Below are 15449 nucleotides of genomic sequence, written 5' to 3' on the forward strand. Positions count from 1 at the left end.
TCACTTTTGGTGCAATCGCCGCACCGACCCGATCGATCGATCACTTGGGTCTGATCGGCTGCCCCGACCTTATTGACTGATCACTACGATCTAATCAATCACCTTGGCCCAATCGACTGATCATTTCAGTTTAATTGGCCATCTCTAAGTAGCTTTGCTTGACTGGTGCATTCTTATATGCACTTGTGCATCTTTGCATGATGTTGGTTGTGGTATTTGCTTATTGCTTGCTCCTTCATGTGTATGAAAATATTTTGACGCTATGTTTGAATTGTATTTCATTGTATATGAACTCTTTTTCCTTGCATGCTTTGTAGCGTTTGACATGTTTGGGTGTCACTATGAGCACCCTTGCTTGGGCGTCTCTTTGAGCACTTTTGTTTGGGTGTCTCTTTGATCACTTTATTTGGGTGTCTCTTTCAACACCCTTACTTGTGGTGTCTTTTTAAACACCTGCAACTGTAAGTGTATGCACGTGGATAAATGCTTACACACTTTGAGAGGAGATTGTCTACATATAAGCCGTCAGTTACATAATTCTCTTCCATGAGAGTTGTGTTACCTCACTCCCTGTCACCGTCTAAAAATATCGTAGGTATATCACTTTGTGCTTAGTATGAGTCATGCTTTCTAGCCATTGAACTCGTGCTAGAAAATAATATTTGTTCACTTATGCAGGTGATTCTCATTTGGCACGAATCACCCTACCTAATATGTTTGACATTTTGCATGTTGCATGCTTCCCTTCTTTCTTTGGGTCTTATTGCACTGATTGCATGTTTGCATGTGCTTGTTTTGGTGTCTCACGGGTACTGAGTAATTCCTTTATATGTATCCTAAACTCGATGCAAACCTACTTGTAGCATTTGTCTGCTCATTGCATGACATCCGGCTTGGGTTCCCAGGGATGGCGTAATTCCTCTTTATAGATAGCATGTACCCAGTATACCCACTTTGTGTGAGTCCTATTCATGTGGTATTCTTGCATTCATATTTGCATGATGTGTGACTCACCTTTTGGCGTTCGTTGTGATTATTCATTCTTCAGTCGGACAATCATTGTGCATTGGGTCTTTTGTGTGTTATATGTCCATCGCTCATTTGCCTTGATGAAAATCTTACTCGTTGATGAGTGACCCGTTTGTTAGTCATAATACTTAAATGAGCATTTCTCGGTGAGTAATGCAAGTTTTCATATTACGATCAACTTGTGTATGACTGTGCTAAGGTTATAAGGGCCCTAAAGTATGTCACTTTCATGTTATGGACCCACTATTAGTGGTCCTATATTATAAAGCATAAAACTGGATATTTTTCTATTATGCACTATCTTTCCCACTTGTAAAAGGCCATATGTGAGGCCACTTATTTAAAATGCCACCCCTTTAGTGACATATTTTGGATCACTTGAATCTTTAGGATGGGGCTGGCGTCGGCTGTTAGCATCAACTTCATATGTCATACGTGTAGGATGTCTTCTTGAAAGACTCGGGACTATTTACTATTCATTCATAGCATATTGTAGCTCAAGACATCCACTTGGACTCCCTGGTGCGTGTTTGGGGCACAAACCAAGGTCCACAATGATATATCACTACCCCGAGAATCCATTGTTAGATAGCAACAATCATGATACGGAGCGTTTGATGCCCATGTTGGTGTTTAGAGATCATACTCCATACATCTGAAGCCTCCTGTCGTCAAAGGAATCCATAAAAGCTTCCCATGGGAATTTCTGGCGAGATTAGGATTTAGAACGCTATACTCGTATGATAATTTGGAGTGCCTGTCAGCACTGAAATCCTTAATGTAATGCCCATAATTTGGGATGTCAAGTCGTTTTCTCTTTCATTTTTTTCTCGAACTTCTTGCTTGACACGCCTACCTAGGTAGCAGAAAAGTGCAGATTTCCTAGGGTTTGGAGAAGATATGTATGGGGAGGATCAAAAGCTGTTGAATGGGTTTTGGGGTAAGGTTCTAGGAGAGTGAAGCTTGCCCCTTTTAACAAAAAGAGGGGAAATTTGAGCAGTTTCTTTCTTTTTCCCTTGGCTTCTCCTAGAGAGACGGCTCCAACATTTTACATATTCTTGGCTACCATTAGACAAGGGAGAGCTGGTCTTTGCAAGGGAGAGCTTCTTCTTCTTCTTCTTCTTCTTGTGAGATAAGGGTCTCCTTCAACCCTCCTCTTCTTTTTCCTCTTCTTCTTCATTTTGAACCAAAAGAATCACTTCTCCTCCTTCATTTCTTTCTTCCTTCACATTTTTTCTTGAGTGAGAGAGTGGCTTTTCTTGGAGAAAGTATCTTGGAGGAAAAACTTTTGGACTAAGGAGAACTTCATATCTCATAACGAGGTAGGAGAGCTTCTTCACTCTTTGGGGAAGGAGTGGAGATCAAAGCTTAGAACTTCGCTGATTTATCCTTGTAAAGGAGAGCTTCTTCATTCTTTGGGGAAGGAGCGGGGAGAACTTCATCGGAGCAAGTTCCGAGTGAGGACAACCAAAGAGAATGCTTCAATCAATCATCATGATGGTGAGAACTCTTCTAACCTTTTGTTTTTCATTCCTAAAGCCCCTATGTCTACATGTTAGAGGATTTAGGTTAGGGTTTTTGTGCTTGGAGAGAAGTCCTAGAGGATTAGGTGCTTTGCGATCCCCGAACGAATCCAAAAGTGAAACCTACCATTTTCTTTCTAGACTTAAATCTGAAAGATCGAATAGTACTAATTTCACCATTTTGAGAAGATGAAGACATTCCTTCAGTCCTCATTTTCTTAATCGTGAAGAATCCTCTTCATAAGAGATTCCCCAACTTGTGTCATACGAACGGAGGTAGGTGTCTTTTTACCTCACGCATTAAGGCATAGGTACATCTCTCCATCATTTACCCTTAGGATTCTGTGAGATCACTATGACAAGCCCAGTCTAGTCATCAAAATCAATCGACCCTCATTTCATGCATGAATCTGCATTCATCTGGTATCTTTGACATGAATTTAAAATGTGCATAAAAATGTCTTATTTTTGCATGATTTATCGATTGGTCACCCACATTATTGGTCTGATCGGCTATCTTTTTGTCACTTCGACCGATCAGCCACCCCCAACCTGATCGGGACAATTGACCTTTTTTGTATGCTCGTTTGATCAGTCGCCACCAGTCCGATTGGCTTGACTAATCATTCTTCGTTGATCAACCGTCACAGATCATTCTTTCTCGATCAGCCTATGCCGGTTTGATTTACCACTTGCGTTGGTTTGGCGGATTGGTCGCCATTGGCCCGATCAGATCGACTAACCTTTCTTTGTCGATTGGTCACCTCTGTCGATCTGATCAATCACTTTCATCTGCTAGATCGACCGGCCACCATCACCTTGATCTGATTGATCGAGCATTCTTTCTCGGTCAACTGCCTACGTTGTCAGATCGACCACTTCCATGGGTTTGTCCGATCGACCATCGTCAACCCGATCAGCTCAACCACCATTCTTCGTCGATCGACCATCTGCACTTGTTCGATCAACCACTTCCGTCTGTTAGTCGGAGCAACCACCACCAGCCTGATTAGATCAACCGACCTTTCTTCATTGATTGGTCGCTTAAGTCGTTTCGATCGACCACTTTCGTCGCTTCAACTGATCGGTGGACCCTAACCTGGTCAGCTCGATCGACCTTCTTCGTCAGCTTGACCAATCGACCGCCACCAATTTGATCAACTTGACTGACCTTACTTCATCTATCGACCTCTTCGACCGAATTGATCATCGTTCGTCAGTCAGCTGCTCTGACTTGATCGAATGTCCTCGTCGATCGACCATCAAAGTCAGTCTGATCTACCACTTCTGTCAGTTTGTACGATCGACCGTCATCGATTTGATCAGCTTGACTGACTCTTCTTTTTCGATCAGTTGTCCGCGCCTATTTGATCAACTCTTTCCATCGGTTCGACTGATCGGTCGATTTCAACCTGATCGTATTGATCGACTCCACTTGATTGTTGTATTAATTCATGCTTGTTTCACATTGCTTGCATTATCACATTCGTACTTACACCCCATCTTGCATCAATAAGTACATGCCCTCATATGCTCATAGTGAGTATGTATGCCTCTTTGGCACGACATTTTGTGCCTATTTTGTGACATCATTATGTCACGGCAGACCAACATCTGATTTGTTTGCCCTTACATTTGTACACCATGTGTTTGTCTCACATGGCTTTTTACATGTTCATCATTTGCATGCTTGTGTCTATGTTGAGTCACTGCTGCTCGCACATTCACCCCGACACTCTTATGTCTCTCCCGAGCCACTGCTCGTACACTCACCCCCGACACTCATGTGTCTCTTTAGAATCACCGTTCCTCGCATACTCACTCCCGACATCCTTTTGTCTTTCTCGAGTCACTGCTCTTCACACACTCACTCCCGACACTCATGTGTCTCTCTTGAGTCACTGCTTCTTGCACACTCTCTGACCTTCTACGACATCGCTTCAGACTGTCATGGTACTTTCTTGATTCATTGCTCCTCACACCTCATTTCCAACATTCATGTGTCCTCCTTGGGGAGGGCTTGCACATAAATCCTACCCAGAGTGTTATTCTCCCTAGTGAAAAAAAAAAACCACCTCGATTGCATTGTGTCCTGCATGCATTTGTTGGCTCATTCGTCATCAGTATACACCATCATATACTTGTGATAAATATTTGCTATATTGTGATTGCTACTACCTCGATAGAGCGATCACGACACATTGGATCATTTTGTATGAATGTGCATTCTTGATTTTCTCGATGATGAAGCTAACTTGTAGCTGAGTGACCCATTGTTGTTCATGACATGGTAGTGAGTATTGTCTGCGAGGATGTCTTGGTGGGCAATACCAGCTAACACAATGTAACTAACACGCATATGTTGAGCTAAGGTTCCAAGGGGTCTATTAGGTGCTACTTATGCTTTTCATTCCTAAGACCTATTTTAAAAATATAAAAAAAATCATATTATTATTATATATGTGTCATATTTTAAAAAAAACTATTTTGAAATTATTTGCATTTCTAGCTTAGATCATACATAAGGTCAACCATTCAAAACTTAAGTTTCTTATAAAAATTGCATCTAGTGACACTTCTTAGAATCATTGGATACTTAAGATGGGGCCGAGAACGACGACCCCATCAAAACATATGCCAAACTTTTGCCTACACCTACACTGCACACAGTTATACGTTGTGACTAGGACGTTATACATTAGACGGTGTTACGTAGTTTTTTCGATGTCCTCGCTATCGTTCTCTATTAGTTTGGTTGTCCTAGCCAATCATCACTTTTTTTGTGTTTTTTTGTGTGTTTACTGGGGTTTGAGACATGCACACTAGTATGTTAGGGGTATTTTCTTGTAGGGAGTCATGTCCAATAGGGAGGAGTTGTAATGATTTAAAGCCAACATTTTGCTTCCCGGTGTTTTTAAGATGTCCTCCCGTCCATGGCTTATCACATTACATGTCTTTAACCTGTTTCAACCTCTTTGTTTTGCAAGGTGAGTTTTTTTTTTCTTTTGAATTTTTATATGTACATTTTAAAGTCCCTCATGTTGAGTATTGTATTAGAAATAAGGTACGGACATGATTTCCGAGATGTCAGGCGGGAGAAACCACATGACGGGGACTATCAGCTGCTTGCTCGTATCCCAAACCTTAATTCTAAATCTCATTTATGTATAGAATTAAAAACAAATATGTATATGCAATGTCTGACCACCTTTTTTCTTTTCTGAGATATGTTACCAACCTAGTAACACCCGGTAATTTCTTATTCTTTTGATTTAACTTGTTTTATTTTCCTGCAGTGTGCTTAACTTGGCTTCACTCTTTATTGCTTGTGATTTTTCTGTAAATCATTCATATAATTTAAGCTCTTTAAGGACCTAAAATTATAAATTTTATACAAAAATCTTAATAAAAGATTAAGACTAATCAAAATTTAAGATTAAAACAATTCAAGATTTTTCAAAATCTGTACTTATATTTCTGCATGGCCTTTGGGTCAAATTTTAAAACGGGTTGCATAACAGAACTCTCACCCAAATCATACTAATAGAGCCTCCACAATAGGACTAGTATTGATAACTGCATCATTCTGCATGTTCCGAGGAGATGCCCCCATGTTTCTTCAACCCAATTGACCCAGCATAGTTTTCTACTTAGGTGGATGTTTAACATACTTAAAGTGTTAGAGGCTTCCCCAAACCAAACGAGGAATAAGCCCTTTGTGAGAGTGTTTTCAACATTGTAGTTGGAACTCTTGTTTCTTTTTAACTACAGTGGCTTCCTCGCCACTTTGACAGGTATAAGTCTCACCTCTACTCTTCCTACCTACATAAGGTCATAGGATTTAAAGTTTCCTTCTCTTGACCTTAGGACTATTTAGGTCCCCTTTGATGATGTAATTCATGGATTGCTGACAAGGGGGTCTCTGACTGTCTTGGATCAACTACATTTACGATCAGGTAGACTTGAGGCCCTAATAGTTTGAGATGACAGATTTGTGGTATCCTGACCTAGCTATCTCTACCCGATTAGGAATATTCCTCCTCTCCTTTGCTACCCACTTTTAGCCCTGTCGCTCCCTTTAACGCTTTGTCAATGTCGTCACGTAGGCGCCGATTGAGGATAGGTTGCCTTGCCGGCCATTTGTGATACGGTGATGAACCCTCTACCCTTATGGCCCAGTTATACCTTGAAAGCATAGTGTGGACCATATGAGATGACTTATTTATTTCATATACCCTAGTCAATGATAAGTCGGCATCTGTATGGGATCGTTCAGGACTCACTTTCTGCTTGTATGGATTGACGCAAGCTTTAAGAGCATTGGGACGCTCCTGTGAGATAACCGTCATTTATGACCTCTTTACTAGTTATCATATAAGTGAAAGTATGACTTATTTAATCAAGAGTATTCTTAGGCATCCTCCGAGATGTAATTAATCAAAAAAATATGTCCCTTTATGAGTTACTCATGACCACAGAACAAGCAAACACACTTGACTCTTTAGTTGCAGGTTGCTTTCATAGGGTCTTCTTTGTTAATATGTTCCAAAGCATTTTTTATCCAATCTTGTTTTGGACGTATGGTTATGTGCTATCACGCAAAGTTTACTTTATGAAAGTTCTTCATGCTCTTTCTCTTGTTTGTCTACCTTTGTTGAGATTTACTCAGAAAATGAAATCGTATGACAATAGACAAGCTGATGACTCCAAAAATAAAAAACAAAAAAGAGAAAAAGAAGAAAAGCATTGGCTACCTTGTTAAAGTAATGCACACAGACTTTATCCCTGCATTGTGCACACACTTAGATGGTGTGATAGGACACAGTGGTTGATGGTGTGCTAAGCTAAGACTAGGATACTTAGGTAGTCTTTTAGATGTATTGGCCATAGTTCTCTACTGGTTTGTTTGCCTTTTGTGTGTTTACTAGGGGTCCGTTTGGGGCAGCTTATTTGGTGCGGTGACATTTTGAAAATACATTTGCACTGTTTGGGTAAACTGTGTTTTGGTAGCTTATGCGTTTTTAAAACGTTGAAAACAACGTTTTCACACCGCACATGTCTAGGTGTGATGGCAGCTTTCTGGTTGCGGTCTGACTTTTCCAAAAGAAAAAAATTTATAATAGCTACCGCAACTAGCTTATCAGCAAATTAATCAATAAGCTGCAGCTGCCCCAAACAGACCCTAAGTGTGAGACTTGCACACTAATATGTTAGGGGCGGTCTTTTTGCAGAGAGCCACATAAAACATGGAGGAGCTGCAATGATTTAAAGCTAACCATCTGCTTGCAGGTGTTGTTAAGCTCTCATTTTTCCGGATATGATTCATTATATGTTGCATGTAAATAACTCGTGCTAACATATTTGTAGTAGGTCGAGTCTTTTTTTGACTTATTACATGTACTTTAGAGTCACTAGGGGATTCTTATAGCAAAAATAAGATATAGGCACGTGTCCCGTATCCTAATTCTACATTTGGTATGGATGTCTTGCATCTTAGACCAGGCGTGTATATACAGAGCCTGACCGCCTTTTTGCTTTTTGAGATATGTTGTCGACTCAACAACACCCGACCTTTTTATTATTTTATGCTTGGCTTGCTTTTACATTGTGCAATGTGCTGACTTTACTCTTTCTTGAATTTTGGTTTGTCTAAGAATCTTGCATCAAAATTTAGGCTCTTTAAGGACTTAAAATGATATTTTTCTACAAAAAAATCCTAACGTCAAAAGGTTAAAAATAATTAAAATTTACGATTAAAAGTTTTAAACTATTTAAAACCTACACTTACTTTTTAACATGGTCTTCAGACCAATTTTAAAATGATTTGCATAACATGACTCTCTCCCAAGTCATATTGATAGGGCATCCATGCTTAAGACTATAGATAATTGCACCATATTGCATGTTCTGAGAAGAAGTCCCTGTGTTTATTCAACCCAAGTGGCCCAACATAGATTTTTACTTAAGTGGTTGTCTAGCACACTCAGGGTGTTAGAGAGTCGGACAGGGTATAACTCCTTTGTGGGAGCGTTTTTAGCTTTATAGTTGTAACACACTTTTCTCTTCTTTCTCGTAGCATCGTTGCCATTTTTTTGGCGAGTATAAGTCCTATCTCTTGGAGCTCTACCTCAATAGAGCCATAGGATTTAGAGTTTCCTTCATTTGATCTTAGAGCTACTGAGGTCTCCTTGGATAACACAATTCACAGATTGCTGACAAAGAGTCTCTGGTTGTGTTGGGTCGACTACCTTTACGATCAGATAAACTTAGGGACCTAATAGTTTCGGATGACGGATATGTGGTATCTTGACTATCTTGACCTAATTAGAATTACTCTACCTCTCCTTTTGTTGAACACTTTTGATCCATGTCATCTTTTTGTGACTTTGTTAGTGTCATCTCGTATGCCTCTATTGCGGATAAGTCGTTGCCCATTTGGGATACAGTGATTCACCCTCCACTCTTATGATCTGGTTAGGCCTTGGAAGCATAGTGTGGATCCTATGAGTCGACTTGGTAATTTTGTGGGACTCATATGCCAAATAGCTAATACTCATTTGGAATGTGAAAAATGTTCTTTTTAGTTCTCTGGCTATTGGTGGTTTATATAAGGATTTTCTTTCTGAGTATCGTGTTTCGAGATATTTTAATTTGATCTTGTTTGGGCGAATATTGTCGACTTTTCACACGAGGATTACCTATACATAATTCTTTCATATTTCTTTTTAAAATTTGTTTGTTTATTTTTGTCATATCTTCTATCTTTTCTGATTCCTCTCCTCTTCGAATCATTTATATGATCCGAGAGGGAGATTTACTTGGAAAGGGAAATTCTACGACGACGGCATAAGTATAAACAAGCTAGCGAATCCAAGTTTTTAAAAAGAACAAAAAACACTTATATTATAAAAAGTTTATGGAATTCCCATGTTATTATTCCTGATAATATATCTTCTTCTTGGATTTTATTCCTGATAATAAAAAGTTAATTGCATTATAAAAATTAATGAGACAGTGGGGGGTTTACCCTCTTTTCCAAGTAAGCTTTTTTATTTTAACAATTGTATGCTACATGTCGGTCTTATTGAGTTACAAAACTCTTGTTATTCTATTAGTCAAGACAATAATCAAGTGACTAATCCCATTAAATGCCTTCATGATTGAGCTCTTTGCAATGCTCATTGGATTAATTTTTTTCCTCATTCTTTTTTTAAAAGTTTTAAATGCTTACTTCTCTTATCATAATCCTATTTTAATTTCTTTGGATAATTTTTAAAATGTGCATTGCAAATTTATGTACAAAAAACATATGACTTTTTGCCCAATTTTGTAAATAGTGTGAATTTGGATCGAAATATCCATGTTAAAGGAGCTCTATTTTTTCTACTTGCATAAGCTCTGAAATGTTAAATTGGCTCTTAAAGGTTAGAATTGGAATTCCTCTACTGCTTTACCTATTCACATTGTTGATCTTAAAAGTCAACAAAATAAGATTATGGCTCAACTTTAATATACTCATCTTTATTCTAATCTCTTGGATCAAGCATCTTCTATTCAAAATAAAATTTTTAATATGGCTTATTGTGATTATAAATTGGCTAAACAAAGAGCTAAATGTTATTAGTTAATTAAAAGTGAGGATGATATAAGATTCATTTATCAAAGAGATAAAATTAGCGTGATTCAGATTTCATTAAAGATATTTTATTAATAGTGACTGTATTTATAGTCATGAGAATATTGTTAATGAAGTTATTTCTTTCTATTCTAATCGGTCTAATGGTCAAGTTAATAATGATCATTCTTTAGTATCATTTCGTGGAATTGTCTTGGTCTTTCTTCTCTTGATTCCATTAATATTATGTGTAAAATCAAAATTATATGAAAATTTTACAACTCCTATTCTTGTTTAAGAGTCTAGATTTTCAATCATTATGGTTCCTTTTGCAATAATGCTCATTCTATTTGTACTCCTTTTTTGAAAGACCACATTAGAATTTCTATAGGAGTGCTTTAAGTTTCTAAGTTACTAATAATTGTCATTTGCTTTTTTATTTTGACCCTTGGCTTGATGGAGTTTATCTTAAAGAGCATTTTGGAGATTCTACTTTTACTTGGTTTGATTTTCCTCTTAATACGAAACTTAAGAATATTATTCTTAATCACAGTTTAAATTTTTCTCATAATCATAGTGATATTCTTTCACATATTAAAGATATTAGTAAGATTCCTATTACCAATGACCTTGTTTTAAAGATAAGGCTATGATTTCTAGCATAAAGCTGTTCATTTCTTTATTCAGCATTTTTCGCTCATTTGCTTTAACCTCATTTGATTTAATGGATTTTCTTTAATAGAGTCCTTCATTATCATTACTACCTTGTTTGGTTTCTTTACTGTATGTAATGTATTTCACTCACATTTTGTGCATTACTCTTCTTCTCAGTCGGTTTTTTGGTAGTGTTTGTTTTTGGCTAATCATTAGATCTTTTGGGTTAATGTTTCTTCCCTCTTCCCTTGTTAGTGTATGTTTGCTGGAGTTGAAGAACTTCTCTTTTATGTATAACAACAAAGTATAAAAATACATAAATAAAGGAGTTCTATACATGAATGCATAAGATTTGTGTGGTATGTACATACCACACAATTCTTATGCAATTACATAACAAATTTATAAACTTAGACATGAAAATGTATATTTCACTTTTAAACAGATAGCCATAAAAATTTTAATTTGAGTAGTGTGCATGTAAATATGAATTTTTAAGTGTTGTACATGTAAATCCATAAGAATTGCATGGTATAAATGCCCCTAAACAACAACTAGGTGGACATATGCCCAGTTTAAGGACAAAGGAGAGGTCCGCCCTACTAACCAGCTATGCCATCAGCGCAAAGGAAGAACATTAAAAAACTCTTGCATATGACAAAACAGTTGCATATGATATATACATATGCAAGAGTGTTTTAATGTTCTTCCTTCGCGCTGATGGCATAGCTGGTTAGTATATATATATATATATATAGATTAGTGATAGTTATGTACAAAGGATACAAACCGATTTTGCAGGTTAAAAAAATGGCATTCATATGTTACTGAAAACATAATACCTCAGAACCGAATATGTTACGATCAGCAGATTAATTTGAGCTGACAAGGAAGGGATGCTGACAAACGCCACATTCTATAGTTTCTGAACCAGAGGTTGGAACCTGAACCTGCAAACAAGCAAAAAAAAAAAAAACTTATTTTGAGTTTTTTTAGATCAATTTTATTTTTAAAATTTTTGTTTTTAAAAATATTTTCGTTTAGTGTAATTTTTAGATGTTTTTATTTTATTTTTTAAATACTGAAAATAACTTTTAAGTATTTTGAACGAGTTTTTTTTTTTTAAATAATCATATATCTTAAGTAAATATATGAAGCATGTTTTGTTTTAAATCAAAATATAGATAAAATAAAAGTAAAACAAAAATAAAAAATAAAAAATAAAGGTAATCCCAAAGAGCCGTTAAAGTTTCATTTGGAGATGAGGAAAGCATCACTTCAAATTTGAATCAAATGTGCAATCATACTACCTGGAGGAGGACTGTGCAGGTTGGGCATGCAACCTCCCGCATTCGCCGGCTGAACCCGACCGACAATGACTTTGAATCTACGACGGAAGGTGGAGTTGTAAGCCATGGAGCGAAACTTATAACAAGAAGTTGAAAAAAATGGAAAAAATTTTAGGATGAGATATCATGATCAAAATATGATGATTCTCGAGTTTTAGATTTGCCATTAGATGTGTGCTATACATATATATGAGAAATCAATCAATATTTATATTGCACTAATCTCAAAATAAATCCAACGATTTTAAGACTGGATCTGCCTGAATATTCAGTCAATATATACTGAGAAGAAGTTTTCGATGAAATACCGGCTAGCCTCCTCCGTTTCTTCTCCATTTCTTCCTGTTAATAGAAAAATAGAAGTACTGAGATGATACCATCATTATCTTTGAAGAAAAAATGAGAAAAATGTCAAAATGATCATATGACTTTTTGTAGGAGAACTTTTTTGTAAAGTTATAAAGATATCTAAACATTTTTAAACTGAGAGTAAGAGAATTCTTTCACAAAGGATACACCAAGTTTTGAATCTGAGAACTGTTACTTGGAGAATCATAAATTATAAAATAGCATACAAGAGTTAATGGAATAAGCAGAGTATGTTGCCTTTTATCTCTCTATATGGAAATTGGAAGTGTAGATCAAATAAATCATCATCAAGTGGATACTTAAATCGAACCGTGTTGGTCGAAAGTGTTGTTCGGAAGTGTTGTTGTAGATGGTGGTCAAGGTTGTCGAGAGGAAACTTATCAAGGGACAAATATATACAGCAGCTTCTAGAAGAAGAGAAAAATGGAGAAGATTTCTCAAGGATATATTGATTGAGATAATGAATGTGTAGTCTCATAAAATGTTACATCGGCCGAAGCGTATGGGTGTCGAGTGATCATCATCATCAGTGTTATCCTAACTATTTGGGTCAACATTATAAATCTTCGTTGATCACGTGCCTACTGAGTGCTGTTTGAGGGGGTAAAGCAAATTTTTCACAAATTATTTTAAATAAATTACCCATGTAATCTAAGGTCTACAATTTGTTTTCATAATCCTTTGGCCTTGGGTTTATTAACTTGTCTGATAGAAGTATTTTCTATCATTCTTCATGCACGTCTAAGCTTCAATAGATGTCTTTAAAAAGTAAACATTTCTAAATTTACAAATTCTAGTTTTGCCGTACATTAATCTTAACATAAGCAAAATTATCACATTTAACTTGGATACTAGAGAGGATTACGCAGCTAACATTCAGATTCATAGAAGATCATTGGTCGAATTGTGATTTTATAAAATTTACCATTAAGCCTCAATAATATCCTTTTGTTGATATGCACACGGTTCAGAAAAACGTGAGTTCGTTGTTTCATTTAAGGGGAGAAGTTAATCTTCCTTAATTATCCATTATTGTGTTTTATCTCTTTCCTTTTATCATGACGATTTAAATTTTCTTCCAATTGTAAGAGGGATAGTCTGAGTTGTATATATATTAGTTATTTGCTTAGTGAAAAATTAGAGTTTTATTCTCCAAAAATCTACATGATATGAGAGTGTTGACCTCATTTTTGGTGAGGTTTAGTCTTCCTCTTAGGGTTTAGGATCTAGCCTTAGGGATCTCCCTTTGACTATCTTAGAACCTTAGAAATGGGACCCGCCTCATTTTAGAAATTCAACTTACTTCTGTACCCTTTTGGAGTTTCGCATGTGTGGTATCGACTTCTAGCACTTAGAATGGTGAAACCAACATGAGGGAACCCAAAAGGAGTCCCTATAGGACCTTTAAGCCTTAGGGTGACCTTTTGCACAATTTGCACTCCCGCGCGCACAAACTTCGCAATTATGAGAGTCGACACGGCCGATCACTACGATTCGCATTGCTTGCACCATTACCTGTCGAAGACTCGAATAAAGTTTAGAGACAATCGATCGCGGGTTGAAATTTTGTGAAGTTTGAATTTTGACGCGTTTCTGACCCGATTGTCGACGATGTCGTCCGAGCGACCCCGGACGACAAAACGGACCGCACCGGCCCGTCCGGAATGTCGATTTTGCCTAGGGAGGACACCCATCTTGTTACGGCACCACGCACGAATAAATTGCATATGATTTAATATATATATATATATATATATATATATATATCCCTAAACTCACGCACCCGGGGTCGACTCTGCTTTTTCCCCTCTCCCGTTCGCGTGCCTGGCTTTTCCCTTTCTCGGTCTCGAGTCGACCGAGCTTCTCCTCCTCCATGCGAGAGAAAGTTGACCTCTCGTTCGTCCTTGCCTGACATTTCCTGTCCGCCGCCTTCCTTCCCGAAGCCGCGCCAGCCTCCCTGAGCTGCGATTTTCCTTTTCTTGGTAGTTTTGACTCTGAGGAAGCTGCCTCCCTGGTATACTCGAATAGCAACTTTCTCTTCTTCCAGATGTTTCTCTCGCTGCCACCCGGTTCGCCACTTGGTCCTGGATATTTCAGTTGCTTCGCCTTCTGTGAGCAGAGAATACGTCTTTTTCTTCTTTGGCCCGATTCGAGTACCTTGGGTGGGTTGGGTGATCTTCTTTCTCTTCCCCTCTCTTCTCTGCCTATAAACATAGTTTCTTTTGGGGTTTTGTGGTTGTTGAGAAGTTTTCTAAAGGAAGGAGAAGTAGAGGTCTTTGCTGTGAGAAGAGTTTAGGAAGAAGATTTCTGTGGGAGCATCTTTCTTGAAACTATTTTTGCAGCACAGTGTTTTAAAGGTCACTCTAGAGAGGTATCTGTTCTTCCCCTTTTTTTCTCCTGTGCCCTGGTTTCCTGCGGTTTTCTCTCTGTCGAGCCCCTTTTGCTCGGTTCAGTGGACAGTGTCGCATGTTTATGTGATATCACACTTGTGTTTTCTTTGAAATACTTGATACTCAAGCATTTAGAAATGAAAATGTGAGCATGTTTCAGGAATTAGATTTGATTACTTGTTTGGAATGGTGGAAATATAACATGATATAAGTGTTCTTTTTTGCTTTACTTGCTTGAGATGAAATCAGGGCATATTTCCATTATTGTGAATAGAAAGGTTGAAACATGGCTTTGGAATAATTTTTGCTCCTCTTGCAAGCATGTTGGGATATGTATTATGAAGCCTTTCATTTATTTTCATTTAGCATGAGATATTGAAGAGTTTATTTGGCCTTTCATGCATGCTAGGGGGTTTCGGTTTTGGCATATTATGACTTTCTCTTGCTTAAAATGAATGCTAGAGAGTTCACTTTACTTTTTTATACATATATGGGGGCTCGGTTTAGCTCCTGCGGCTTT

General features: G+C 37.5%; 1 protein-coding gene across 2 annotated transcripts in view; it reads right to left on the minus strand.

The window, feature by feature from the left end:
• Window positions 1–11616: 11616 nt before the first annotated feature.
• The window catches only part of LOC110025525 (protein FREE1-like), a 47247-nt gene continuing 43414 nt past the window's right edge, over window positions 11617–15449 (minus strand). For both annotated transcript variants that reach the window (XM_020726066.1, XM_020726065.1), the window contains 3 exons: window positions 12479–12512; window positions 12132–12208; window positions 11617–11771 (listed from right to left, as the gene is read on the minus strand). In XM_020726066.1, the coding sequence (XP_020581725.1) occupies window positions 11694–11771; window positions 12132–12208; window positions 12479–12512 (189 nt within the window). In that variant the 3' untranslated portion in view covers window positions 11617–11693. The remainder of the gene's footprint in view (window positions 11772–12131; window positions 12209–12478; window positions 12513–15449) is intronic.

The sequence above is a fragment of the Phalaenopsis equestris genome, unplaced genomic scaffold, assembly GCF_001263595.1.
Source record: "Phalaenopsis equestris unplaced genomic scaffold, ASM126359v1 Scaffold000301, whole genome shotgun sequence".
Lineage (NCBI taxonomy): Eukaryota > Viridiplantae > Streptophyta > Magnoliopsida > Asparagales > Orchidaceae > Phalaenopsis > Phalaenopsis equestris.